The sequence below is a fragment of the Anser cygnoides genome, chromosome 2 (genome assembly GCF_040182565.1).
Source record: "Anser cygnoides isolate HZ-2024a breed goose chromosome 2, Taihu_goose_T2T_genome, whole genome shotgun sequence".
Lineage (NCBI taxonomy): Eukaryota > Metazoa > Chordata > Aves > Anseriformes > Anatidae > Anser > Anser cygnoides.
In genome coordinates, this window is record NC_089874.1 from 57,443,180 (window position 1) to 57,470,553 (window position 27,374).

At 37.6% G+C, this 27,374-nt stretch overlaps 1 protein-coding gene and 1 long non-coding RNA gene across 2 annotated transcripts in view; one reads left to right on the plus strand and one right to left on the minus strand.

Moving 5' to 3' along the window:
• The window catches only part of CNTNAP2 (contactin associated protein 2), a 1,164,016-nt gene that overhangs the window by 440,198 nt on the left and 696,444 nt on the right, over window positions 1-27,374 (minus strand). Inside the window, exon 10 of the mRNA XM_066992162.1 lies at window positions 17,040-17,211. Within this exon, the coding sequence (XP_066848263.1) occupies window positions 17,040-17,211 (172 nt within the window). The remainder of the gene's footprint in view (window positions 1-17,039; window positions 17,212-27,374) is intronic.
• On the plus strand, window positions 4,558-8,343 carry LOC106047417 (uncharacterized). The gene is made up of 4 exons (XR_001213775.3): window positions 4,558-4,647; window positions 4,811-4,892; window positions 7,238-7,370; window positions 8,128-8,343. It is a non-coding gene; the product is annotated as an uncharacterized lncRNA (long non-coding RNA).

Sequence of the window (27,374 nt, forward strand, 5' to 3'; positions counted from 1 at the left end):
ATATCACATGAAAATATCTGTGTATATTTCTATGACAGACTCCCATCACCATTTTCCCACATTAAAATAGTATCATTAGTGCTATTCCAGCAGAAAGCATTTTATGTGACTTTATCAATTATACCACTATAGTACAAAAGAATTAGACAAAGCAAAAGGCCTGAATAATTAGAACGTAAGAGGAGAATAATAACCCAGAGGGTAAGTGGACTGTGTAATCAGTATCTGTCAAAATAATTGTTTTGTCTTCTGAATGCCAAGATAAAAGTAAACTATGAAAATTAAGTTTCAAATAGTTGAGTTCCTGGTTTATAATGTGGTGGAGTAGCGGTTGCCTTAATAAATAAATAAATAAATAAAAATGTATAGCCTAGATGTACTGCTTTCTGCTGTTTTCTGTAGTTCTGTTAGCATGTCTTTTTATCCAATATTTGTTGAATGCAAGAATCATGAAAAGTATGTATTATGTAAAACATATATTATGTAAAACTTATGACATAGCACCATTGCCAATCATTCTGAAGACAAAAACATGATATCCTTTTAAAAAGTTCATTCACTTCGTAGTGGGTTTGACCTAGAGAGTAGGCTATCTTAGACATGCACCAAAGTACAATACATTTATAGAAAGCAACTTGTTCCTTGTTTTGTGTTGTAAGAATAGAGTAGAGGGCCAGGAACAAGATTTGGCTTTTTTTTTTTTTTTTTCTCCCTTGAAGAAACAGTTGTAGATCATACAGGATTCACTGACACAGAACTTCCTTTTTCTTTGTCATGTACAACCCTCTTCCTTCTGCCCCAAGGATTTAGCGTGTGCTTAAAAAACGTAAACAGCTATGTGCCTTACATGCCTGTCTAATATAAAATCTCCTTTCATATTTCCTACTTCAATTTACTGTTCACTGAGAATTCCATAGCTAAAATCCTCTGTCACTTTATACAGCAATAACAGTAAGCTCCATAATAGTGTATTCCTAGACTACTGCTGCCTAGACAAGATAAAGAACTGTTCAGGCCTCTCAAACTGGCTAGCACTGTGTACTGGTTCAAATTCTGCTTTTTATGCCTGTATCTCCTTTTCATCCCTTCACCCTTCAAAGTTCTACAAATTCTTCAACTCCTTCACTATTAACTCTCTAACTCCTTTCCTTTCTTTCACTTCTTTTGTTTCATTTCCTTTCTCTCATATTTTAGAAGAATAAGTTACTTATGTTAACACATATGTAGATATTTTTAAAGTAAGTGTTTCACATTACGTGAATTAGTAACTATTTTCCTTTACTGATTCTGCTTTGGTGGAATAAAATAAATGAGCACATAGGTACAATTCTGTAATGTTAAAATAAAACATGATGTTGACTGGTAATATTTAAAAAGGAGAGAGCATAGTTTGAAACTTCTGTGTGTTCAAATGTATTTCTAACATCAAACAGTAACATCATACACTTGTGTAAAATCAGGAACTTTACTTATTTCAAAACGTAATTATACTGTTCTAAGACAACTACTGTGTACTTTTATGAGGCAATATAATGCAACTATGCTTTGCACATTTCATATAAACAGAATGTACCACTGAGATAAATAATAGTTACACAGTCAAATAACTAACAATAGCAGAGAGAAAAAACACATTAAGTCATGAGAAATGGAAAAGAATATATTCTACAAAATTTGTAAAAAGGATAGTCAATAACATTGATACAAAGGCATTTCTAGGAGGTAGCTATAAAATAAAAGCTTTCAGAACAGCTAAAATAAGACTGCATAAATAAGATACACAAGGTTGCTACTCTGATGAAAGAGAATGGATTACAGTTGAAAAGAAAAGGTCATTTATTTTCTGCTATCTTCTGAATAATTGTCATATGGCCAGTGAAGCATTAATCGTTTGGAACATGCTGACAACCACAAATGTAATACTAAGTGTGAAAAATTAGGATGGCAAGTCCAAATAAATTCTGTCGATACTAAACACACAAAACAAATGTATCAGAAGGGGGTTATTTGACCAAACATTGAAGTAGTTAGCTTTTGACATTACAACTGATCTTCAGCGAAAATAAGAAGCCAGCAGAGGAAAGTGATTATGCTTGAACACTCGCTACTGTTCTCAGAGGTCCTGAATCAAACAATCATATGGTAATAAAAGATCAGAAATGACAATTGATGGTCCCTTGAGCAATGCTTCAGATGGGTAAATTTAATATAAGGGGTACAATAGTGTGGGAGAGATCTCATCTTCTGATTAGTATTAATACAAACTGTAATTTAGAAAGCTAACTACACTGAAGAGAGGGAAAGAGAGAAACATCAGTAAATTCTAGAATGAACTGTATTGGATCTAGTCTAGGCAAGAAGTAATTTTATTTATTGAGTTAATGATTTCAAGGTAAGTTTGTATAATGGCTCTGAGTCTGTTGCTGGAGTTCAGTGAAGAAACTGCAAAGGAATAGACAAAACTAAGGTTTATCGTTCTGTAAAAAGTGCAGAGATTGTATTAAAAAAAAAAAAAAAAGAAAAGAAAAGAGCAGATATTGCCTCTCAAGTTTCACTAGAAAGATACATTTTAGGAGTTGAATTTCTTCTTTCACCTAGAAATCTCTGCAGCTTGATATTCTTCCTTTAATAGTAAAGTGAAAAGGGAAGTGAAAATAATAGCTACCTTCACTAAAGCTGACAGTGAATTTTCAGCTTTGATTGCAGAAGAAGCTAATAGATAGAGCATGTGAAAGACTGTCTTGTGCATGTATATAAATCGAGTAGCACAATCAACTGTAAAATGCCTGGGCAACTTTTCAACCTCATAAGCTTTAGGAATTTGATCTGAAAACATGGGGAGTTAATATTTTAAATGAAAAATTAAAAAAAAAAAAAAAAAAAACTTAGACCTTAAAATTATAAAACCTTAAAAACTAGGAGGCTGAATGAAATTTGAATTTACAGTGCTATCTAGCATTGGGAGCTAGAGGACATTAAAGGTCTTTCCTTACAACTGTCTATCATGTTTCTTGTTATTAGACTCATACCACTTATGAGTTGATCTGCTTATCTAGGACTAATTTATCTTATTTGCCTGTTCATTAACTTCTGAATGATTAAAGATTAAATGATTAAATAAAATAAAAAATTTTGTAGTATTTCAAATGAAAATCATCTCTTTAGATAACAACTTTCCATAAAATTCCATGGGAGTTATTTAATGAATTAAACTTTGAAAACCTAAGTAAGTATTTCAAATAATGCAATAGTTGTGCTCAAAGAGACATTTTCCAGGCAATTGCAGGAAGCAGTAGATTATCACAGTCAAACCAATCTTTATGAATAGCATTTCACAAGGTTGTCTTAGAAATGGCTGCTACATAAATCCAAAATAGAATAAGGATAAATCTATCAAATAAATACCAATTTGTTTGAATCAGTCTCTGAACAATGATCTACAACACTGCCTAGCATTGGTTATATGAAATCTATCCAGTGCCATACAGATTAATCACAATTGCAAGGCTGTGACATGAAAAATGCTAAAAAGGACAAATGAAAACTTGTATTCCTTCCCTTAGATTTGATCGATTCTGAAACAGACCCAGTATGAGCTGCCAAAATAAAAAGTTGAAATCAAATTAACTGCTGACCCCTAACAAGTCTGATTTAACAATGAAACATAACACAGTGAAAGACAAAAAAAAAAGAGACATCAGTTGACTGGATGTCAACAGATAAGTGCGACAAATGTACAAGTAATGAATAGCTTTTCAAAAAATAAGAATCAAACCTTTTTTCAAGGCACAAGAAAATGGCTGTATATGTTTAAAGTGTAAAACAACTTAAATAAAATATCTCCTTTCATTACCTCATGTTGGTTCAGTATAAATTCTTGGTCTACATGCCCTTGCAGGCATTCAAATGGCTTTCAAATCCTGGGCACAATTACAAGCATACAACATTTTTCATGTCTAGTCACTGACTTATACTATGGGTTTCAAAACCCTTCTTCCGTCTTTGCACCAATGAAAAAGTGTTGCATTTAGTTGGCACTGGCACATTGTGTTTCTTACTCACCAGCACTGTTTCTAAAACATGAAGATATAAGTTGAGTCTTTTGTTGAAAGAAACAAAAATTGCTGCCAATGTAAAATGTAAAGGCACCATATGTATGCTTTTCTTAGCAATCAGTGTGTAGAAAGTCAGTATGGTAGTCTGTCTCTCTCTCCCTTGACTTAAAGCTAACAACAGACAATCTTTCCCTCTCTTTGGCTAGTTCACACTGATACTGTTTTCTGAATAGATATGCCATATATGGCAAAACTAGGTTAGCAGTTAACGTAAGGCGCTTACATTCAACAGGGCCCAACTTACAGGTAGAAGTTGGCCTATAAGATACTTACTTTTGTGAGGCTGCTACATTTTCCTGAGAGGACAATTTATTGGGCAACTAATAGAGGGCAACTAATTAGGCAATTGACAAAGCCTGACCAAGCAGATATTTCTGTCTGGATACACAAGTAATCAGAGACAGAATTGGAACTGGCTGCTTTCATCACAATGAACTGAGAGGAAAAGGAGGAGGAGCTGATTTCATGCAGTCATACATGCCTACTCTGCTGCCAATTTGAAAATGGATCCCCAAACTGTTTTCTACAGCAGGTATAGTTGAAGACCACACTCAGACCCTCACTTGAACAATTAGGGATGTAGGTGGAATTTCAGAGGTGCTGAACAATTGCACTTCTACTGGCCTCTGCTTCACTGAATATCATCTAATTCTAATGAATAAATCTGTTTAGATCTTTCGCTTCTTGCCTTACAGGAGGATACAATGATAAGCACGTCAGAAATTTTGACGTACTTAGAAATCTTAATATTGCTGGCTACAGAAAAGCATAAAACAGGTAAGATGATTCTGTTACCTTCAGTGTGCTAGTAGCAGAAATGGATTTGAAAGAATCACAGAATAGTTAATAGTTATCACCACGTCCAGGTGGCTTTTGAAGGTCTCCAAAGAGGGAGACTCCACAATCTCTTCAGGGCAACCTGCGTCAGTGCTCAGTCACCAGCGCTAAAGTGCTTCCTGATGTTTAGACAGAACATTCTTTTTCATATTGTGTTCACTGCTTCTTGTCCTGTCACTGGGCACCACTGAAAAGAGCCTGGCCCTGTCTTCTTTGCAACCTCCCCTGAGGTGTTAAGATAATAAGATGATAAGATCCCCCCTGAGATCTTCTTCTGAGAAGATCTGATCCCCTTCTGAGATCATCTTCTCCTAGAACTGGGAACAGTACACCAGGTGCAGCCTCATAAAAACTGAATAGAGTTGAAGGATCACCTCTCTTGACCTGCTGGTGATACTTTGCCTAATGCAGCCAAGTATACTGATAGCAAGTTGATCACCTTTCTTTTGTTGTCAAGTAGTACTTTATTGTCCTGGAAAAGATCCGTGAAATCAGTGTCTGGGAGAACTGTAAGATTTAACATGGAATAATATTTTCTCAGTGGATAGACATTAATTTTTGGAAGAGGCTAATCACTAGCAAAGACTCACTACCAACAGAAATTCAGAAATAACAGCATAAGTCCTTCTTTTTGAGAAAAGGAAGAATAAGAGATGCAGAACCATATTAAGCCTGAAGCACATATCTAGACGTTATTGTTATTATTATTATATATTTCCAGTGATTTCAGAGTTATTACTGTTATTTTTCCAAGCTTTAAAGATCAACCTATTTCAAAACTACTTCTACTCTATTAAACTTATAACTCAATTTCTTTAGAGTGTAAACAGTGCAAATATTCTGAATGAAAAAGAGATTTCAATAAGTTATTTTAAAAATGATAATTATTCCTGGAGAGAAAAAAAAAAAAAAAAGGGAATTTAATTCCAGCAGGAACTCTACAGCAAGCCAATTTCTGCTAAAGGCGAACCTCATCCACAGATAGCTAGCTGTCCTTATTTCTATCAGTGTTTTTTGCAACTACTTACTCTGAAGATTTTATTGCTCGCCTGTATGAACAAGAGATGGACCTAGCATTTATACTAAATGAGGCATTTGGTAAAAATTATTACTACGGAAAGCTACTGCCAGATTATTGAATGGTTATTATATGGTCTTAACAACATCCCTTGTAATGGATCTGGAGAAATTCCAGTAATCCACCAGGACTGGTTGCCCTTCTGTTTTAATTGCACATACTTCTAAGGAACTGGTTGAATCATGGTTTGATATCAAATTACGAAGTTAGACTTTCAGTCTTATAACTGGTCATAATCAGACCTGTGCATATAAATATATAAACAATGTCAACAACTGTTTTGCTTCTAGTCTGAAAAATATTTAAAGTAGAAGGAATCATATTCATATTTGAGAAACCCATTATTTTATATTCATAAATGAAAGTGAGAGAGTGGCACAACTCTGGTCTTATCTGAAAGCTGAAAACAATAGTAACATGAACAGTCCTTGAAGCAACACCCTGATTTTTTTCCTTGGTCAGATGACAACCCATTTTTGTTTACTTTTGAGAATGATCATATAATGATGGATAATTATGAAGAATTCTGTTGAATTCTGTTCATTCAACAGAAGGATGTCTTAATCACCTAAAAAATAAGCAATCTGCATAACACAATCTTTTTGAGTTATGAGCTGATGAGAAGTGCTAACTGATGAACTATTTGATAGCGTCATCAAAGCAATTTGGCTTCAAAACTGAGTTGAGTAACTAGGGAGTTAATGTTTCAAAGGTATTTTTATGGGATCAATTCAGTATTTACCATCTAGTCTTGTGAGAGTGTAAATTTCATGTCAAAGAGAGAGCTTTGTAGATGTTTGCTCAGTGCTTACATCTTTCCCACAGGAAAATAAAAATAAAATAATAATTAAGCATAAATGTAACACAAGCTGCACATACAAGCAAGTCCCCTGAGTAAAGTACTGTATTTAAAAGAAAAGAAGAAATGAATTCCCACACAGAGCTTTTGGTTATGACCTTTATAAATTATAGATTATTCCATTTCATTAAACTGCTCCCATACCAGTGATGTGTTAGCAGATGGCAAAAAAAAAAAAAAAAAAAAGCAGAGGTTCTGCCAAAACAGCTTTTAATATCATTTAAATGAGATTTTAAAACTTTGCCACTGTTGAGAAACTTTTTTTCAAATCCTTGCCCTTCTGATTTTACCAGATTACTAAATGTAGGTGTGTGCTTGTGAGAGTAACCGCTTCTCTCTCGTGCACAGATAAATCCACAATGCAGAGTACTCAGAGTGTGTCTGGGCGATGCATTGACTTACAGCCATGCAGACTGAAGCAGGTTGTCAGATTTGAAGCTGCAAGAGGTAGACAGTAACGTTTGCCCAGCCGTGCCTACGGGTAAGTTGAACAGGAGTTGTTAAGAATGAAGAAGTGTCAGTGGGTTTGATCAGCAGGCAATCTCAAATGCTTCTGAATGAATTGGACGGTCTTGTGTGTCAGCTCAGGGATTGCAATATCTATGATGTGCATAGGATAAGAATGCATGATCATGCACTTCTCCTTCCAGGCATGATAATGATAATTATGATTATCAATGATAGTGATGATTCAGTCTCCTTCTGTGTACAACTACCTGGAGAGATCCAGGAAGAGCTGTTAGATCGTAATGATCCTGCTCTGGGTAGGATTTCCAAAGTAATGGCTGTAGATTTTCCAAATGGAAGAACCATCTACCACTCCCTTGACTCAGCCCAGGATTAGCATCAATCTTTTATTCTCTGTCTGAATTGCACCAACAAGAGCTTTTAAATTGAGCTCCATATTGTTAACACACATACATGTGTTAACATGTTCTGGGATCTAAAAAGCCCCTGTAGGAATCAGTGTATATTTTTCATATAAGTATGGGACCTGCACACAGCAAAGGAGAGAGAAATATGTATATATAGAGAGAAATATGTGTGTATATGTATATATATATATATATATTTTTTTTTTGAACGGGGAGGTCCATGAAAAAAAGGTGTTTGTGGAATCAAATGTTTGTGGGGGGGAAGGTTAAGTAAAGAGCTCAGCTTGCACTTAGTCTTGAACAGCTCACTTTTCCATGTAACCTAATCAAACATTTGGCCTATAATTTGTCTTTTCTTGTCAGGTTTGCCATCTATCATCTCCATCTGGAGCTACCTTTGACCACTCAAAAAAATAGTAAGCATTAGATCAGGTTGTCCAGAAATCTGTTTTACAGCCTCCCCTTCTTCTTCAGTAATATGCCTAAGTGTTAACAAAGCCTTTACCTAATGCTAAGTCTTAGCTTTTGTTTTAGTAAGAACAGGCATTTATCATGGACAAATAATCTATTTCCTCTAAAAAATTATTTAATTAGCATACATTTTTCATAATATAAAGATTGATTAATATTCATTAGAGTTAAAAAGAAGTTTTTTGTTCTTGTTTGTTTGTTTCCCCCCCCCCCCCGTCTCTGGAGATTTTATCTATGATTAAATACAAAACAAAGAACAACTGAGGATTTGGGCTATTTCCAAATGTTTAGGCATTCAGCTGCAAGATAATGTATAAGCCACACAGTTACTTAAAAGGTTCTGATCTGAATGCTATTGAGGATTGTGACTTGTGAATTATAAGTTAAAGAGAATAAAGGAAAAAAAAAAGAAAAAAAAAAAACAGCACGCACATAAAAACATAACAAAGGCATAATTATAGCAAGTGTTCAAACCATTTGCAGTTCAAACTATTCTAATTTGGTAACAGAGCAGCTGATTACACTATTAAGTTATTTAATAGACTGGGTCATTAGTCATACTGTTCCGTGCAAGGAACCTCACATGCTATGAATCCCTCTGTCCCTACAGTCCTACTCTATCCCTTGTTGCTGCTTTTCATGTGGGAGCCTCCATTATCTAATCAGCATCATTTTGTCTTGGAGATTTTAAGCTCCATCATCCAGAATCTGAAGGGGATTATAGTCCTAGTTCTAAAGTGATTATAGTCCTCACAAAGAGCTGTAGAAAAGAAAGTAAATATCTTATTTCACTTTCTCCTTCTTTCTGTTCTCTATCTGTTCTGTAGAGGAGCACTTGTATCCACTTCACATGTTGGCTTTCTGCACATACGTTATTTCTTGCTTTACTGTTCATCTCTAAGAAACTGAAAACTTCTTATTTTCCTTTCTTTATCTTCTCTAGTCCTGAATATATCCTTTTCAGTTCCCCAAATGCCCTTGTTCTGTGCCTTCTTCAAGTGCATTCAAGTGCATCTTTTACTTCCAAGATGTCCTTAGCCTGTTCTAGGATGTGCTGATCAATGTGTTTTATTTCTTACAAGAAAGATATAAAAGATCACAGATTACTTCTCATTGCAATAACTTTTTTTTTTTTTTTAATCTCATAAAGCTTTATGGAAGAGGAAATTGCTCTTCACACAGCTCTTGTGATTATCTTATTTAACATGAAGTGTATATTTCTTGCCTTCGTTCCTCTTTCAAACACCGGCAAATGGCAGTTTCATCACTATACACTCTAGTCAAAGGTTAAAGTGGATGTGGTTGTCCTTGTTCAAAGACCATTCCATACAGCTTGTTTGGCAGGCTCAGGAAAAAACAAGAGAAATCAACCCAAGCAGGGAAACATTATGAAAACATTGCTCTTTTCGCACCTTATTCCACAGAGTTAATACACATTCCACATTTACTCAAACAGGCGATGCATCATGTCTACCTGTCTGCTTTATTTTAGAACTAGTAACTGTTGTAGGTCAATGATTCTTCTTTCTGTTTCAGATTCTTAAATTAACACTTTTTCCCATTTAAGCAGGTACGACTTAAATGTATTCCACTGACCTATCCTCAGACTGATTGTGATAATGACGAATCCTAAATCTGTGAAAGAAAAACCCTAATCCCTAAGTATGATTGATTCGAAGTTATAAAATCAGCTCGTATGACTAGCCTGTAAGCCAAGCCCAAAAGATTATTTTAAAAATCTGCATGTTATGCTCTCTTGAGGAACTCCTGTCTGTCTAAGTACAACTAGAAGGTCCAACCAGTTTGTTGAGTATACCAAAGTGCTGCATACAGTATAAAAAAAAAAAAAAAAATGAGGAAAACTAAGATATACTGTCAAGAAAGGTAATTAAATCACTCCTATTTTGTGTCTGTTTCTGTAGAGCCAGTAAACTTCCAGATACCTACTGACCTGTGTAAAATAATATGACAGTTGTCACACTGTGATATTTGGGTGGCACTGTCACTTGAGCCATCGCCTATCTTTCTGGATTGAGATGGGTCATGAGGTAGATGCATTTGAAATTCTTTTGTTAAAAGCCTTGTTAAAAGCTTTAATCTTTCCACATAATTTCCACATGAGAATGTATTTTCACATCAGAAGTTTGTAAACTTCCAAAGAGAAGTAGGAAGAGGGAGAGGGTATGCATAGGAAGGAGCTTCCAACCATATGACCAGGAAGGTCTTCTGCTGGGAAGGCAGGCTGGAGCCATGGTTTCAGCTCTTCTCCAGTCCTGCTTTATTTCCTTTTTGTGAAATTGCCTTGGGAACAGCTCAACTGTAAAGCAGGTTTGGCTGCAAGTCTAGACATTGGTATAACATCTGGTTCTTACACAGATTACTACAGAAAGATGTCTGTCTTATTCCTCACTGACCACGTCACCACTGAACTGGCAGAGAGAGTGGGAGAATATTGAGGAAGGGCAGAAGCTTAAAGCCCAAGTAAATAACCAGAAACGAAGAATGTTTAGACTATTTGAAATGATCATTTTTAATTCCCCCACAAATCCCTGTTTTGCTGACAATTCCATTGTGGCCACTTTTATGCACTAGTATGCTTGCTGTGCTTTGTTACTTAAAGGAATTATTTCAAATTTTGACTAGCAATCACATAGTATAGAAAACATGTCTGTAAGGGATTAGAGCAGAATGCTGGCATTCTGTCATACAGAGTGCATCACCACAGCAGGTGAGCAATAATCATCCAGAAATGTACTGCCACACATATCTGGTTACTTACGTTAATTCCTTAATGTGAATTTACAGAAAATCTGCATCTAATTCATCTCACTGTGATACAGAGTGAATCACACAGTTCACACATTCATACAACACTGGAAGCACCTACATGAAAATTCTTGGTACTGAACTTGTTTTTCCATTTCTGTTATTTCACATCGTATGGTACACTGACAGATTTTCTTTAAAGTTGGCATATGTTCTGCATAATCTACAGCAACAGATTGGACACTATATTTTGAAATCATTTTAGTGTCTTCTCATCATGATCCTGCGATAAAACCCCATAATTTTAGCCACAACCAAGTCAGGCGAGCTTAAGAATTCTCTGAGGCTGCTGGGATAAATTAGTTGTGAATAATAATTCCTGTTCTATGTCCTGTGCTAAAATCCTGAAGTACAACTGTACCATCTGGACTGTAACAACAACTCAGTTTGTTAATGGTAAGCAAAGGAGGTATACAGGGACCTGTGCTTTCACAAGCAGTACAGCATGTTGATCACTGTGACAACAATACAACTTCCATTGCTAATACAATTAAAGTTAATTAAGATACAAAAGCAGGGATGATTATTTATTCTCAGTAGTATTTTAACTGCCTGTAATTACTATCTATATATACCTGCGTGTCATGACATTATATGCACTTACTTACACTCTTCGACCACCTGTAAAAAGAGAATGTTCCTTAGCTTTGGTGTTCCCTGTTAATATGATCTCAATTTGTGGGTCTAGATGCAATACCAAAATGCCTAGGTGAGGAAGGAAAGACTGAAGGAAAAAAAAAAATGACATTCAGTGTATCTATTTCCCAAGTATAAGTGTAACACTAATGTGACTGTTCTTCTAATGTCTTTAAAATACTGGAACTTAACTGCAATGGTGTGGGCATTCAGCTGGCAGAATGTGGGACTAGGAACAGTTACCTCCAGGCTGATGTGACACAAGAACTCGCCACACTGAGTACCTTTCAACATGTCCTTACAGAGAAAATTGTTCCCTCCTTGCTATCCATTCTGGCTAATGATGAAAAATGCCATCATTCACAACTTCACATTTTTTCCTCCAACCAAATGGCTGAAGTATGCAGTAAGAATAATTCAGTGTGACAGCTTATCTTTTTGCCCAGTGGGGTTCTTCACTGAAGTGTGGCTGTGAAAGCAATTTCCATGTTGATGAAGACCGAAGCCTTTATGATTCAGAGTGAAACAAGTAAAAAATAAAGCCAGAGGATCCCAGTATCACGGGCACAAGTGTCCTCCTGTTTCAAAGGAAATGAAATTAAACTAATATATAGCACACATGGTGCTTGGCCAAATATAGAAATGTCATACATAGTGACATATTGTGCCAGAAGTGCTTGTAAAATCTTATTTGCAGATCTCACTAAGACAGCCATGAAAATCCAGTCAGATCTAAAAGCCTGACATTATTACTTCTTAGCAGAAGTGTTTATTTTAAAGTGCAAACTACAAAGAATTAAATTTAATCGTGGGAGAACAACAAACTAGATGGCTTCTCAATCTTAAAAAAATATTAGTATGCTATTCTAATTTCCAATGATTATACAATTGTTACTCTGCTTGCAACACAGTGCTTAGAAAGCACACATGTAAGACATTTACTTTATAGAGTTTATATAAATAAATTTGTTATAATTCATGTCTTTATTATTTATATATAATTATATATAGATTATATATTTTTATACATGATGTATTTAATATATATAAAGGGCAATATCAGGGTCCAAGGTGGCAGAAGAGAGAGGAAGAGTGAAAATATCTCTTCTTATTTAATAAACACATATCTAAAATTATGTTGTATTATAGTGTATAATAAAACAAAAATTTTTGCCATATAAAATAAAACCGATGTAAAATACATATTAAATATATAAAATACATTAATAGTTCAATACATTGTAATGTATTTCATATAATACACAGCATATAGAATTGTATTATATAAAATATTTAAATTTGTTATATAAGTAAATTGCTTGGCATTTAGGAAGCCTTAAGTTCTATTTTTCAAAAATGCATTGTATTGGTTTGATTCTAATTAACTTACATTATGAATTAATTGTAATTACATTGTAATACATTATAAAAGCCTAATTCTGATTAAGTTCAGATAATGGAATTACTTCTGATAGACACTGGCATAAGTGGGATCAATACAAACTGTCACATAAGCTTAGATAGGGAAGAGCAGAGACTTAATCCCAACTTTTTTTTTTTTTCATTTCCAAAAACATTCAAAATAAAACTAATCAATCCAAACTAACAAATTCTAACAACAGAGGGCCTTTCTAGTATCAGTAGTATTGGTAGGAGACAGAGCAAATTTTTCCCTGTGACAGCAGTCCTTCTCTTACTTCTCCGTTTTGCTATGACTTCAACTCTCAACTTATCCAGGAGAAGCAGCAGTCTAACATGGCCTGACATGACAGAACAAGTTACTGCTACTCCACAATGCACAATCCTTAACACTGATATTACTAAAATTGTTTACCGGGTCTCAGTGGGATGAAGTTATAAAGTTAACCTTCTTCTTAGCAACCTGTATGGAGCTGTGTTCTGTAGCTGTGGCTAAAAGAGTGTTTGCAATACACTAGTATTTTCGCTGTTGCTTAACAAGGCTTGCGTAGCATCAAGGCTTTCTCTCCAAGAATAGAGAACTCTACCATTTCATGGTCACTCTGCCCAAGGCAGTGCCAACCACCACATCTCCCACCAGTCCTTCTCTGTTTGTGAACAGGAGGTCTAGCAGGGCACCCCCTTTAGTAGGCTCACTATCCAGCTGAGTCAGGAAGCTGTCTTCCACGCGCTCCAAAAGCCTCCTAGACTGCTTCCTCAGGGCTGCATTGTATTTCCAGCATATATCTGGGAAGTTGAAGTCCCCCATGAGAACAAGTGCTGGAGATTGCATGACTTTTGCCAGCTACTTGTAAAATTTCTCATCCATCTCTTTATCCTGCTTTGGCAGTTTGGCAACTGATTACCAGTGGCATTCCCCAGGGGTTGGTGTTAGGGCCTATCCTCTTTAATGTCTTTGTTGATGATTAGGATGAAGGAATTGAGTGCACCTTTGTTAAGTCTGTAGACAACATGAAGGTGGGGGGAAGTGTTGATCTGCTGGAGGGTAAAAAGACCTTGCAGAGGGATCTGGACAGGTTGGATCAATGGGCAGAGGCCAATGGGACGAGGTTAAACATGGCTAAGTGCTGGGTCCTGCACTTGGGGCAAAACAAACCCATGCAATGCTACAGGCTGGGGGCAGAGTGGGTGGAAAGCTGTGCAGAGGAAAAGGATCTGGAGATGTTGGTTGATGCTCGTCTGAACGTGAGCCGGCAGTGTGCCCAGATGGCCAAGAAGGCCAACAGCATCCTGGCTTGTATCAGGAATAGCGTAGCCAGCAGGACCAGGGAGGTGACCATCCCCCTGTACTCTGCTCTGGTGAGACCACACAGTATCACAGTATCACAGTATCACAGATTTCTAGGTTGGAAGAGACCTCAAGATCATCGAGTCCAACCTCCGACCTAACACTAAGTACTCCACTAAACCATATCGCTAAGCTCTACATCTAAACGTCTTTTAAAGACCTCCAGGGATGGTGACTCCACCACCTCCCTGGGCAGCCCGTTCCAATGCTTAATAACCCTTTCGGTAAAGAAGTACTTCCTAACATCCAACCTAAACCTCCCCTGTCGCAACTTTCGCCCATTCCCCCTCGTCCTGTCACCAGGCACATAGGAGAACAGACCAACCCCCACCTCTTTACAGTCTCCTTTAAGGTAACTGTAGAGAGCGATAAGGTCGCCCCTGAGCCTCCTCTTCTCCAGGCTGAACAAGCCCAGCTCCCTCAGCCGCTCCTCGTAAGACTTGTTCTCCAGACCCCTCACCAGCTTGGTCGCCCTTCTCTGGACTCGCTCGAGCACGTCCATGTCCTTCCTGTAGCAAGGGGCCCAAAACTGAACACAGTACTCAAGGTGCGGCCTCACCAGAGCCGAGTACAGGGGCACAATCACTTCCCTAGACCTGCTGGCCACACTGCTTTTTATGCAGGCCAGGATGCTGTTGGCCTTCTTGGCCACCTGGGCACACTGCTGGCTCATATTCAGCCGACTATCAACCAATACTCCCAGGTCCCTCTCGGCCAGGCAGCTTTCCAGCCACTCATCTCCCAGCCTGTAGCTCTGCTTGGGGTTGTTGCACCCCAGGCGCAGGACCCGGCACTTGGCCTTGTTGAACTTCATGCAGTTGACCTCAGCCCATCGAGTCACATCTCGAGTACTGTGTTCAGTTTTGGGCTCCTCACTACAAGAAGGACATCGAGGCCCTGGTGCGTGCCCAGAGAAGGGCTATGAAGCTGGTGAAGGGCCTGGATCACAAGTTCTATGAGGAGCAGCTGAGGGAACTGGGGTTATTTAGTCTGGAGAAGAGGAAGCTCAGGGGAGACCTTATGGCTCTCTACAACTACCTGAACGGAAGGTGTGGGGAGCTGGGGGTCAGACTCTTCTTGCACATAACTAGTGATAGGACAAGAGGGAGTGGCCTCACGTTGCACCACAAGAGGTTCGTGTTGGAAATTAGGATAAATTTCTTCTCAGAAAGAGTGGTTAGGCATTGGAACAGGTTGCCCAGTGAGGTGGTGGAGTCACCATCCCTGGGGGTGTTTAAGGAAAGGTTGGACATGGTGCTTAGGGACGTGGTTTAGTGGGTGATACCAGTCGTAGGGAGATGGTTGGAGCAGATTATCTTGGAGGTTTTTTCCAACCTGAATGATTCTATGATTCCACACACCGCTGTAACACTGTTCCCCAGTGTCAGTACACTGGGGATGGGCAAGATTTTGGGAGGAGAAACAGCCAGGACGGCTGACCCAAACTGATGAAGGAGAGATTCCATACCATATAACATCATGCTCAGCAATGAAAACTCTGGGAAGTGAGAAGAAATACGGGATTTTTCATGGTCATGGCATTTGCTGGCAATATCCAGACACAGTTTGTGGAATCTTCATAGCTGGAGATATTCAGAATGTGACTGGACATGACCCATGGCAACCTAATGAAGCTTTGAAGTTGGCCTCACTTTTAGCAAAGGTTGGAGAACATGAACTCCAGATGTTTCTTATAACCTGAACTATTTTAAGATTCTATGGTCTCATAATCTTTGCTTCTTTCAAAGCAGAATTTTAAAAAGCCATTTTCAACCTCCCAGCAGACTTGCAATTGGTTTAAAACTTAGGTAATTTTCATGAGAAGCCAAGCTGTCAGCATTTGGGAACTGTGCCACTTGCTCCTTCTGTGTCTTTCCTAATATTTTTAAATTTACTTATTTATTTATTTATTTACCAAAGAACAAGACACTGACAATCAGGAGCAATAAAAATCAACACAGGTTGAATAGGTAAGCCCCAAAGAAAAAGCCTACCATTGTATAAACTGATAATTTCTTAATTGCTGAATTATTTCTAAATTACTCTTCTCGGGAAGGGGGGTGGGGGGTGGGAACGACACAGACAAAACCAAGCACTATTTTTATCAAGTTCACGCCTTTATTAAATGCATAATTCTGCAAACGTGTACACCTATTTTAGTTCTCTGAGGAATTCAGTGGTAGCAGAAGGCACTAAAGCTGGAAAGCACAGCTTCCAGTTGCAAAAAGATTGCTGTAATAGACATCTAAGAAACTGATAAAGTGTGTATCTATTCAGACAGCTTTCTCTATTCAAGGCAGCCATATTATTGACCTGTGCACTGAATTTCACTTACAATAGCTTTTCACCTCTTCCTCTGCCTGAGAGGGTGGATACTGGAGGTATGCCTTCCACTATACGTTCACAACCTAAAGCCATTATCTCCAAGCATGACACCCACTGCTAAAATGGTGGGACTGCACTGAGACTATCACTGGCAGTGTCAGAAATACCTTTTGTATAACACTGTATAATTTTGGAACATGCAGGAGGTGTATCAGTGTATCAGAGTATCAGTGATGTCTCTGCAACTTACCTGTCAATAATTGCACACATGTCAATGGTTACGTTGGCAAAGCTTCCTAGCTTGCCTTGCTCTACTGCTTGCAAATCCACCAGCTGGTCATCCACATGAATAAACTGCATGCATCCTTGAAATGAATGCTGAAATAGCGAGTGATCCGAGTCATTCATCTGCATAGGAAACCCTGGAGAGCAGCAGAAGAAATAGCATTATTAACTTCACATAGTGTTAATCAAGCCAGTATTTTTTCACAACAAAATATGTTTCCTAGACAAGAAAAAAAAAAAAAAAAAAGTGGGTAAGGAAATATTACACAGTTATTCAATTGCATTGCAATGTTATTGATTTAAGTCATTGGAACTACCTGCAAGAATTTATACAGTACAGTTGATGATTCTTTCATTAATTTTTGTCCACAGTGTAGAATTCTTCTGCTACTTTTCATCTACTCCAGCCCCCTATTACTGTTTCTTGTTACTTCTCTCTTTATAAATAGACTAAGGGAATTGAAGAGGAATTAATCTTCTTGCTATACTTCAGAGACCACATTCCCTTTTCTCAGATATTTTTATGGCATGTATTCCATAAAGTGACTTTCCAGTTTGGCTTTCTCTGGAGCAATGTAACTGTAAAATAAATACTTCTGCTGGGAACTTCCTGCAAACTTAAAACTAGCCCTAAATTCCAATCTCCAGGCCTACTTCTGAGAAATCTGAAGACATTGTGTAGTGTTTTCATTTTTGTTCTGAATGCTCTCATTTGCTCATGTCTATGAGCTCATGTCCCAACCGACCCTGAACGTGTGCGGGATTTGCTACTCCACCTGGATCCCTACAAGTCCATGGGTCCGGATGGGATTCATCCCCGGGTGCTGAAAGAGCTGGCGGACGTCATCGCGGAACCTCTCTCAATTATTTTTCAACGATCCTGGGAATTTGGAGAGGTCCCGGTAGACTGGAAGCTGGCAAATATTGTGCCGATTTACAAGAAGGGTCAGAAAGAAGACCCTAGCAATTACAGGCCTGTCAGTCTCACGTCAGTGCCTGGTAAAATCATGGAGAAGATGGTTCTCGAACTTATTGAGGCTCACCTGGGGGACAAAGCAGTCATTGGTCCCAGCCAGCATGGGTTTGTGAAGGGTAGGTCCTGCCTAACTAACCTGATTTCCTTTTATGATAAGATCACCCGTATGATGGACCAAGGGAAACCAGCTGATGTGATTTTTTTGGACTTCCGCAAGGCTTTTGACACGGTTTCCCATAGGATCCTACTGGACAAAATGTCCACCATACAGCTAAATAAAAACATCATACGATGGGTGAGCAATTGGCTAACGGGCAGGGCCCAAAGGGTTATGGTAAATGGGGCTGCGTCAGGCTGGCGGGCGGTCACCAGTGGGGTCCCTCAAGGCTCCATTTTAGGGCCGGTACTTTTCAATATTTTTATAAACGATCTGGATGTAGGAATAGAAGGTATTTTGAGCAAGTTTGCTGATGACACCAAACTTGGAGGAGTTGTGGACTCGAATGAGGGTGGAAAGGCCTTGCAGAGGGATCTGGATAGGTTGGAGAGCTGGGCGATCACCAACCGCATGAAGTTCAATAAGAGCAAGTGCCGGGTCCTGCACCTGGGACGGGGAAACCCTGGCTGCACGTACAGACTGGGCGATGAGACGCTGGAGAGCAGCCTAGAAGAGAGGGATCTGGGGGTCGTGGTAGACAGCAAGTTGAATATGAGCCAGCAGTGTGCCCTGGCGGCCAGGAGGGCCAACCGTGTCCTGGGGTGCATCAAGCACGGCATCGCTAGTAGGTCAAGGGAGGTGATTGTCCCGCTCTACTCTGCGCTGGTGCGGCCTCACCTCGAGTACTGTGTGCAGTTCTGGGCACCACAGTACAAAAAGGACATGAAACTGTTGGAGAGTGTACAGAGGAGGGCTACGAAGATGGTGAAAGGCCTGGAGGGGAAGACGTACGAGGAACGGCTGAGGTCACTGGGCCTGTTCAGCCTGGAGAAGAGGAGGCTGAGGGGAGACCTCATCACAGTCTACAACTTCCTCGTAAGGGGGTGTCGAGAGGCAGGAGACCTTTTCTCCATTAACACCAGTGACAGGACCCGCGGGAACGGGGTTAAGCTGAGGCAGGGGAAATTTAGGCTCGACATCAGGAGGGGGTTCTTCACAGAGAGGGTGGTTGCACACTGGAACAGGCTCCCCAGGGAAGTGGTCACTGCACCGAGCCTCTCTGAATTTAAGAAGAGATTGGACTGTGCACTTAGTCACATGGTCTGAACTTTTGGGTAGACCTGTGCGGTATCAAGAGTTGGACTTGATGATCCTTAAGGGTCCCTTCCAACTCAGGATATTCTATGATTCTATGATTCTATGAAGATGGTTTATAAGAGATAAGAATGAATTAAAGTCTTGCCTCAGGGTAAAACTCAGGGGGACAAGATGTTTGCATGTAATTGTTTAACTTAATGCCCTTCAGAAATGAATGTGGCAGTTTACCTGAGAAAAGTGTCCTAGGTAAGAAAATTGAGTGCCTTATCCACTACATATAAATCTTTAACAATGGACTCCCTGAAAAAGCCACAAGAAAATCATTTAAACAGAGTGTTTAAGAAGAGAGCAGTAAAGAGGAGAGATGGGCTATCAACAATTTGTTAGTAAAGAAGTTAAAAAGACTGAAAAATGTGTAACGGTTTTGCAGACTTCAGCTAGGAACATGACTAGCCATGCAGTTCTTGATAAAGGTATAAATTTCACACACATTTATTTTGGTAGCTAAGACAAATTATACAGCTCATATTCATTCTCTTGCTTTCATACCCAAACCAATGCTTTACCACCTTCTTTAATAGCATGGAAATAGCTGTATGTGAAGAAAGGAGAACAACAGATTATGGAAATGATCCAGGTTAAAAACAATCTGATAACAATAGCAGGAAGTAGGAGGAATGAGCATCATTTTAAATTCTGCTCAAGAATACAGTTTACAAAGTGCCACAAAAAGCATCGGATTGGCATAATGAAGAGGACAATGAATAGAGGGCAGAAACAAGCAACTGGGGGTTGTTGGAAGATGCTGCTTGATATGGCAACTATTACTGAAAACAACAACAAAAACATATACATATATATCTGTAAGTCTACCCCAGCATTTACTCAAGACACATTTTGACTGAAAATATTTACCAGCATATCTATATGACTAATAACAGTGACTGAAATTTTCTAAAACAGTCTTACCCATCAGCTAATACTACTGCTGCTAACTCCTATATTTCCCTGACTCACTTCAGAGTTCACTGGTGGCACCACAGGATTAATCAGGGATGTTATGGTCATTAAGCAGTGACCATGCTAAAAGTTAGCTCTGACAGGTATTTCAAGAAATTGTGCAAAACCCTGTAGGAGCAAAATTACAACGCTATCACAGGGAGCCATGAGCTATAAGAAAGATAAATAATCCACTCCCACTAATACATGTCATATGGAGAAGAAAAAGCTTCTAGCGTTGGCTAGGTAGGGTTGACTCCCATTTGGCGAGGTAGTGCACAATATGCTCATCAGACCATCTGTCTTCCACCAAAATTATTCTAATCCCAATGTCTGAGAATTGTTAATTTGGATTGACAGAAAAATCACGTTATAAGGACAGGATTTACACTTTCTTCCCAACATGAGCATTGGCTAATGACTTATCTGAGGAAAAGAAGATGGGAACTTCAGAAACCTGCCTCCTATTTTTTTAATTTGTTCTTTCCAGTGACTGATTAAATCAATTAATCTCAATTAATCTGAGGCTTTACAGAAAACAGAACAGAGAGACAGAAAATTGAAAGTTCGTCCTTTGCTGTTTGGTGAGTGAAAGTATTATGATTGCATGATTCCATCATGTGCTTTCTCCATTTACATTTAAACAGCTCACTCTTTCATTATAGTATTTATTTATTTATTTATTTTAAACTGTCACTAGAATTACCCTATGTAAGTAGAATTACCCTTCTTGGCAGGAAGCCTGTATGTCATCTTCTTGTTCAAAGCACTTCCACAATTCCTTTTTTGTAATATTAAATCCAAGGTTACCAACACTGATGTAAAACCTGCACTTAGTAACTTTAATGTAAACCCAGCAAAGTCAAGGAATTGTAGAGGTACATCTGAATGTAATGGAAGACTATCCACTGCTCTTCAAGCACTAACTACAAAATAAGCTCCAAGCTTAGAGCCATAATTCACTGTTACCACATCAAAAAGAGTATGATCCAAAGAATTAAGCTGGGAATGTATGATTGGATTCAACAATTTACTACTAACATTTGATAGCATTTGAGGACTGTCCACAGAGGCATTTCAATATGGTGAGTCTCAGCTTCAGAGCATCAGAAGCATCACTTCTTCACCTACACTACTTTAGCACACAGTTATTGCTCTCTGGGACACATGCTCAGCTTTGCTACTAGGTGAACCTTCAAACTGGAAAGCAGCTGCTCCTAACCTGACAACAGCATAAATCAATCTGTTACCCAGGGGAGTGGTCTACACTGAGTACTAGTCAGTTTGGGAGTATGAATTTTGCTATATCTATCAATGGATGAAGAGTATAATTTGCTCAGTCATAACTTTTTATTTGCCCATCTCCTTGCTACATCCTTTACTGTTTCTAGTCATAGTACGGACCTGGAAGAGGATTATATTATCACTATTATTTTTACTTTAATATATTAATATTAATATAACATAATATTAAATATGTAATATTTAATATACTATTAATATAATGCTATTATTTTAATATAGGATAATAATAAATATTTAATGTTGTACATCACCTTGCATAAATTGTGAGGCTGATTGGGTGTCAAGGCTTGTAAAATATATGCTGTTACTATAACAGATAGGTAAAGCAAAGAGATAATTTCAGAAAACAATTCCTTATCTATGGGAACTAGAATACTCATGTTTTATTTTTCAACCATATGCTTTCTCCATTCTCACAAACAGCATTTTTTAACAACATTTTTTTCTGGTTTAAGATTGTTGTCATAGCTTAGACAAACTCTTCAGAATACAGTTAATATACTGTTGTGTAAAGAGAACACCTTGTTATATTTTTATTTTTACATCTTGCTTCAACTGTAAGTTAATGATGGCACATGGGAAAACAAGTAGATTAACAGTATATGTAATAGATACATTGTTTCAGTCTATTATGTATATAATCTAATACCCATTAAATTTTGGTGGAACCTGCACAGATACATTCTTTAGACAATTCAGACAATTCCAATATGAGTCACTTGGAGCAAAGGTGCATTTAAAACCTGGAAACGATCTAATGCATTGTGGTTTATTATTTCAATATATTATAATGCTTTTTCCTTCAAGATTTCCATTACAGAGACATGATTCACTTCCTGATCTTTCCTACATTGAATAAAATCTTAATTAAATGAAGTTCCATAGGCAAGGTTGACAGTAATGCTGTCACTGGAAAGGCCAAGCAACGGATGCATGATTTGGATAACATTGTATCGATTTTCTTGCTGACAAGAAAAATACATGCATTACCAATCTGCTTATAAAGTGCAATTCGGACAATTCAAAACAATTTTGATGCTTAGGACTACAAATATACCTTAAACTCAGGTAGACTGCCTAATCTTGTAATTTTGATGTCTTTCTACCTTTTTTCTAAGAAGTCTGCATCTTACCAGTTTATTTTTTCACATTCCATCCCACAAAGAGATAGATTATCCTGTAAAGTTCATACATGGATTGAATATAAATTTTACCCAGAGTTCAATGATTTTTTTTTCCAGGACTTCACTCTGACATACCAAACATGAAACAGCTGAAAGTCTATATCCAGCTCCTAATCTTAATTCAAACTTGCAAACATAATTTAAAAATCTATAGTTTTGACTCGTGCTACTTTCCATGTTAGAAGAATCATTCTATTTTCTCATGCTATTTGACTCATGCGATTTCCTATGTTATATAACTATAATAAAATAAATAAACAAATGATAATTGATATAATAAAATACCCATAAAGGGAAAACAGTATTACTTTTCCAGTGCCAAGATTTATTATGCCTATCTTCCAATTACCTAAAAATTTCTAGCAAAGAAATTATAAGAAATGAAGCTTAAGGTAGAATGTATTCAGTTTCATGGTATAATGATGAATAAACTTATAGTCAAAGTACAACATTAAACACCTTAGCCACTATCTGTTTCTGAGATCTGATATAAGATTGAAATACTGTACTAGACTTTTTAAGAGGAAATTCAAATTGTAACAGCACAGCAATGGTAATTTGTGACAAAGGAAATCTCTGGCATGATTTAACCTGATCTAATTTAAATTTCTAACTTAGAACAACAACAACAAAAAATGTATGTATATATAGAGAAAAGCATGCTTTGTTAGTGCCAAATTTTGAGACAAAAGGATGTTTTACTTCTAGTAGTCCCAGGGCACACAAGCCCTCCAGGTAAAACAGGTTAGCATTAATGAAGTCTCCGGTGGATTTCACGGAATATTCTTTGTACGTGTCTTTCATATTATGTTGGAAAAGTTTTACCAGATCTCTTAAGACTTGGCCAGCATTTTCTACTTGTGATTGGACTCCTGATGTGTTTTGTCTCCTCTGGAAATCTGATCCTGAGCCAGACCATCTCCTCTAAAAATATTTTATCACCAGCTGTCTGCTTATTAACTGGAACTAGTTCTAGAAAAGCATTGAGATTTTTCAGTCTCTCTGTATAGTGTCATTCCTTAACGCTCAGTTAGATTTTACTTTATACACTGATACTGGTTCAATGCCTATTTGAATGGGATTGAAGTCTTTACAAAGTAGCTTCTAGCACCTCTCTATCATACAAACGATACCAATTCAATATTACAATTCTCCTCTACCATGTGCCAGAGGAATATTTCCTGGAGCACACGTAAGATTTATCTGTAATAATGCTATGGTTATTTGACCTAGGCATACATATAGGTCATGTAAAGCATAAAAGGCTGTCTGAACATGTTATATTGGTATTGTTTATAAGTTGGTTCTTCAGGAAAGAAACAGACAGTATGCTACATGAGAAAATGCCCAAAAGATACTCAGGTAGCAGCTGAGAAATTAGCTGTGAACAGACTATCTTTAAGCCACAACACAGCTTGCGCAATTTTTATTTTATTTTTTCTTACAAAGATATTACCTGGCTAGGATGACAGGTTAGAGAAAAAAAAAAAAAAAAAGAAAAAAAAAGTAGAGGAAATACAGTAGTGAAGGCACTGACAAAGCAGAAACAAGAGCAAAGAACAAGGCAGACTATCCCTAATGGCACACAGGCAGAGTTACCTAAAGTACAAAGGGAAGAATAAGACTACAGTATAATCACCTCTTTTTAGGCTTTGTTGATTCAGTGCTTCTCTCTGATTGCTGTGGACCTCAGAGTGAACAACAGTATACTTTTTAGAATAATTGTTTTGAGACACTTTTCCCAACTGCTGGTCATGGAATTCAAATGATTTAAACATTTCCAGTTCCTTCCAGTTACATGTATGGTAATGGTAGTGGTTACCATTTCCTTCCAGTTACAGTTGGGAACTATAATGGTTGTAACCCAGGCTTTCAGGTTGCAAGGTTTGCATTTGTTTTAAATGAACTGCAGTGGGTCCTGAGGTGTATCCCACCTTTAACTATAGCATCTTTTTCCTTTCCTTTTCCTTTCCAATGCACAAGGACAGGTGCTCTTTTGTTGTTGTTGTTTGTTTGTTTGTTTTTCCCTGAGGTAACTACAAATATGGCATCTCTGCTATTTTCAAACCTATCTCCTGCAAGATTCACGTAGATATCAATGTCTGGTGGACTGTACCCGAGCTCAGATAAGAGGAAGTATGCACATAGCTCACCTCTGTTCTCAGATCACATGCCACCGGGACTACACTTTTCAAAAAATCCATGTATTATATCACTGCTGGGAGCTAATTAACCAATTAAGTAGAGCACACCCATGTTTTTCATTCACACAGAATGATTTCTGTCTTAATAAATACAAGGTATGTCCTAAATGCTGATATTTATTTAAATAGCTCAACTTCATAGCCTAGCTTAGATAACACTGCAATAGAATAGTAATAATTCTTGGTAATCTAAAAAAAACTTCTACATTCATAAAACCAACTACCTATTAGTGTTCTCAGACACAATTCCTCCGTGAAAAAAGACCTGTTGCAAACCAGGTATAATGTTATTTGAAAACTGCTGCTACAGACTTAACTTCCCTAAGAGATACCTTCATTGTTACAAATCTAAGCGTATATCCATGAACACTAAGATGGAAATGAACAAGGTCTTGGTGGTGGAGGAGAACAAACATAAGTATCTCATGGGACTGGTTTTACTGATTTTGTCTTTAGACAGGGAGAAGATTAGACTGATGTCTTTTCCTGCTTCACAACTGCATGAAATATATTGACTTCTACTATGGCTCTCTTCAAAGTTCTTTGGGATAAATGTTAGCCCAGATATTTGAGAGATGAAATCAAATACTCTTGCCTTGTGGGAAAGAAGATAAAATATTGCTGTCAGGTATTGCAGTGTGTTAAAAGCAGGAACATAATGGAAAATGTTAATTAAAATAGTCTTAAAAATACAGCAATTAATACTTGCCCAAATCACAACAGAAATAAGATGTTATCTACTCAATAGATAATTTTCCATCTTTTATTTGCCTCACTATTGTACTTCCCTTGTATTGGTTGGTGGCTTAATGGTGCATACTACTGGTTTTACAACATCAGTATTTATCTGGGGTCATCAAAAAAAATTACAATAAACTGCATGGAGAATGACATTGATTGCATTCCAAGAGCATTGGAAATTTACTGATATGGGAATTATATTTTGTTGTTGTTGTTGTTTGTTTGTTTGTTTGTTTCACAGAATAATAGGAAAACTGGATCATCTTGCTATCTCGATGTCTAAAAAATGAATGAAAAGGAGCATTTTATTTATTTTCTTACAACATAAATGTACTCCAAAAGACCTTATTTTGACAGGAAGCAATGCAAGTGGTTACCAATTCATATTATAAAAGCAGCTTACTTTAAGCTAAAATGAAGCAGTGATGCCTCATGATGAAAACTGGGTCTCATATAAACAAGAGTTCCTCTGAGGAAAGACCAATTTTTAAAGTGGTCAAAGGCTGCATTTTTTGCTTTTTCTGCAGAAACAGCTTGATCTTGTAAGTTTTTAAACACTTCCAATTCCAATGCATGGCTGAAATCCTAAAATAAGAAATCAGCAGGAACTTTATTTGTTTTGAAATAAAAGCTGTCCTCATATTCCTGTTTAGGCAAAATTTTCCTTCAAATGACAGAAATATGAGCTACAACAGTAAGATTCAGTTTTTTGACATGAAACAAAGCAGTAAGTATGATCTTTATCACCAGTCTTGGCAATCAAAATTAAGTCAATCTAACACTTTACTGCAATTTTGATCTTGTTTTATTGAATATCATGGAAAATACAGAAAACCACATAATGATCAAATTACAGCAAATCTGAACGTTACACTACCCATGTAATACATTCTATTTATAGACTTTCTATTTTATAGGAAAGAGCCCAGAATAAACATACACTAGATTTTCAAACTCACTGCCACTCTACTTCAACCAAAAATCCTTCATGAAGATAAAATGGGTCTAGAGACTGCTTGTATAACTATGCTTCAGGAGATCTAAGTAGCATAAAATAATCATCATTTACTGCCTTTAGAAACAGAATGATTTTGGTTGGAAGGGGCCTATAAAGATCATTTAGTCCTACCGCCGGCCATGGACAGAGACCTCTTTCCTTAACTAAGGTTGCTTAAAGCCCCCTCCAGCCTGATTTCAAACACTTCCTGGGATGGGGCACCTACAATTACTCTGGGTAACCTGTTTCTGTGCACCACCACCCTCATTGTGAAAAATTTCCTTGTGTTATATCTAATCTAAACCTACTCTATTTCAGTTTTAAAACCGTTGCCCCTAGTTCTGTCACTTTAGATCCTGGTAAAAAGTCCCTCTATCTTTCTTATAAGCCCTCTTTATGTATTCTAAGGTCACAATAAGGTCTGCCTTGAGCCTTCACTTCTCCAGGCTGAACAATTCCAACTCTCTCAGCATCTTTTCATAGAAGTTCTCCAGGCTTCTGATAATTTTGTGTCTCTCCTTTGAACCTGCTCTAACAGGTCCATGTCTGTCTTATGCTGGGGTCCCAGAGCTGGGTACAGTACTTCAGGTGAGGTCTCACAAGGGAATCAGTTCCCTCAACCTGCAAGCCTTGCTAATT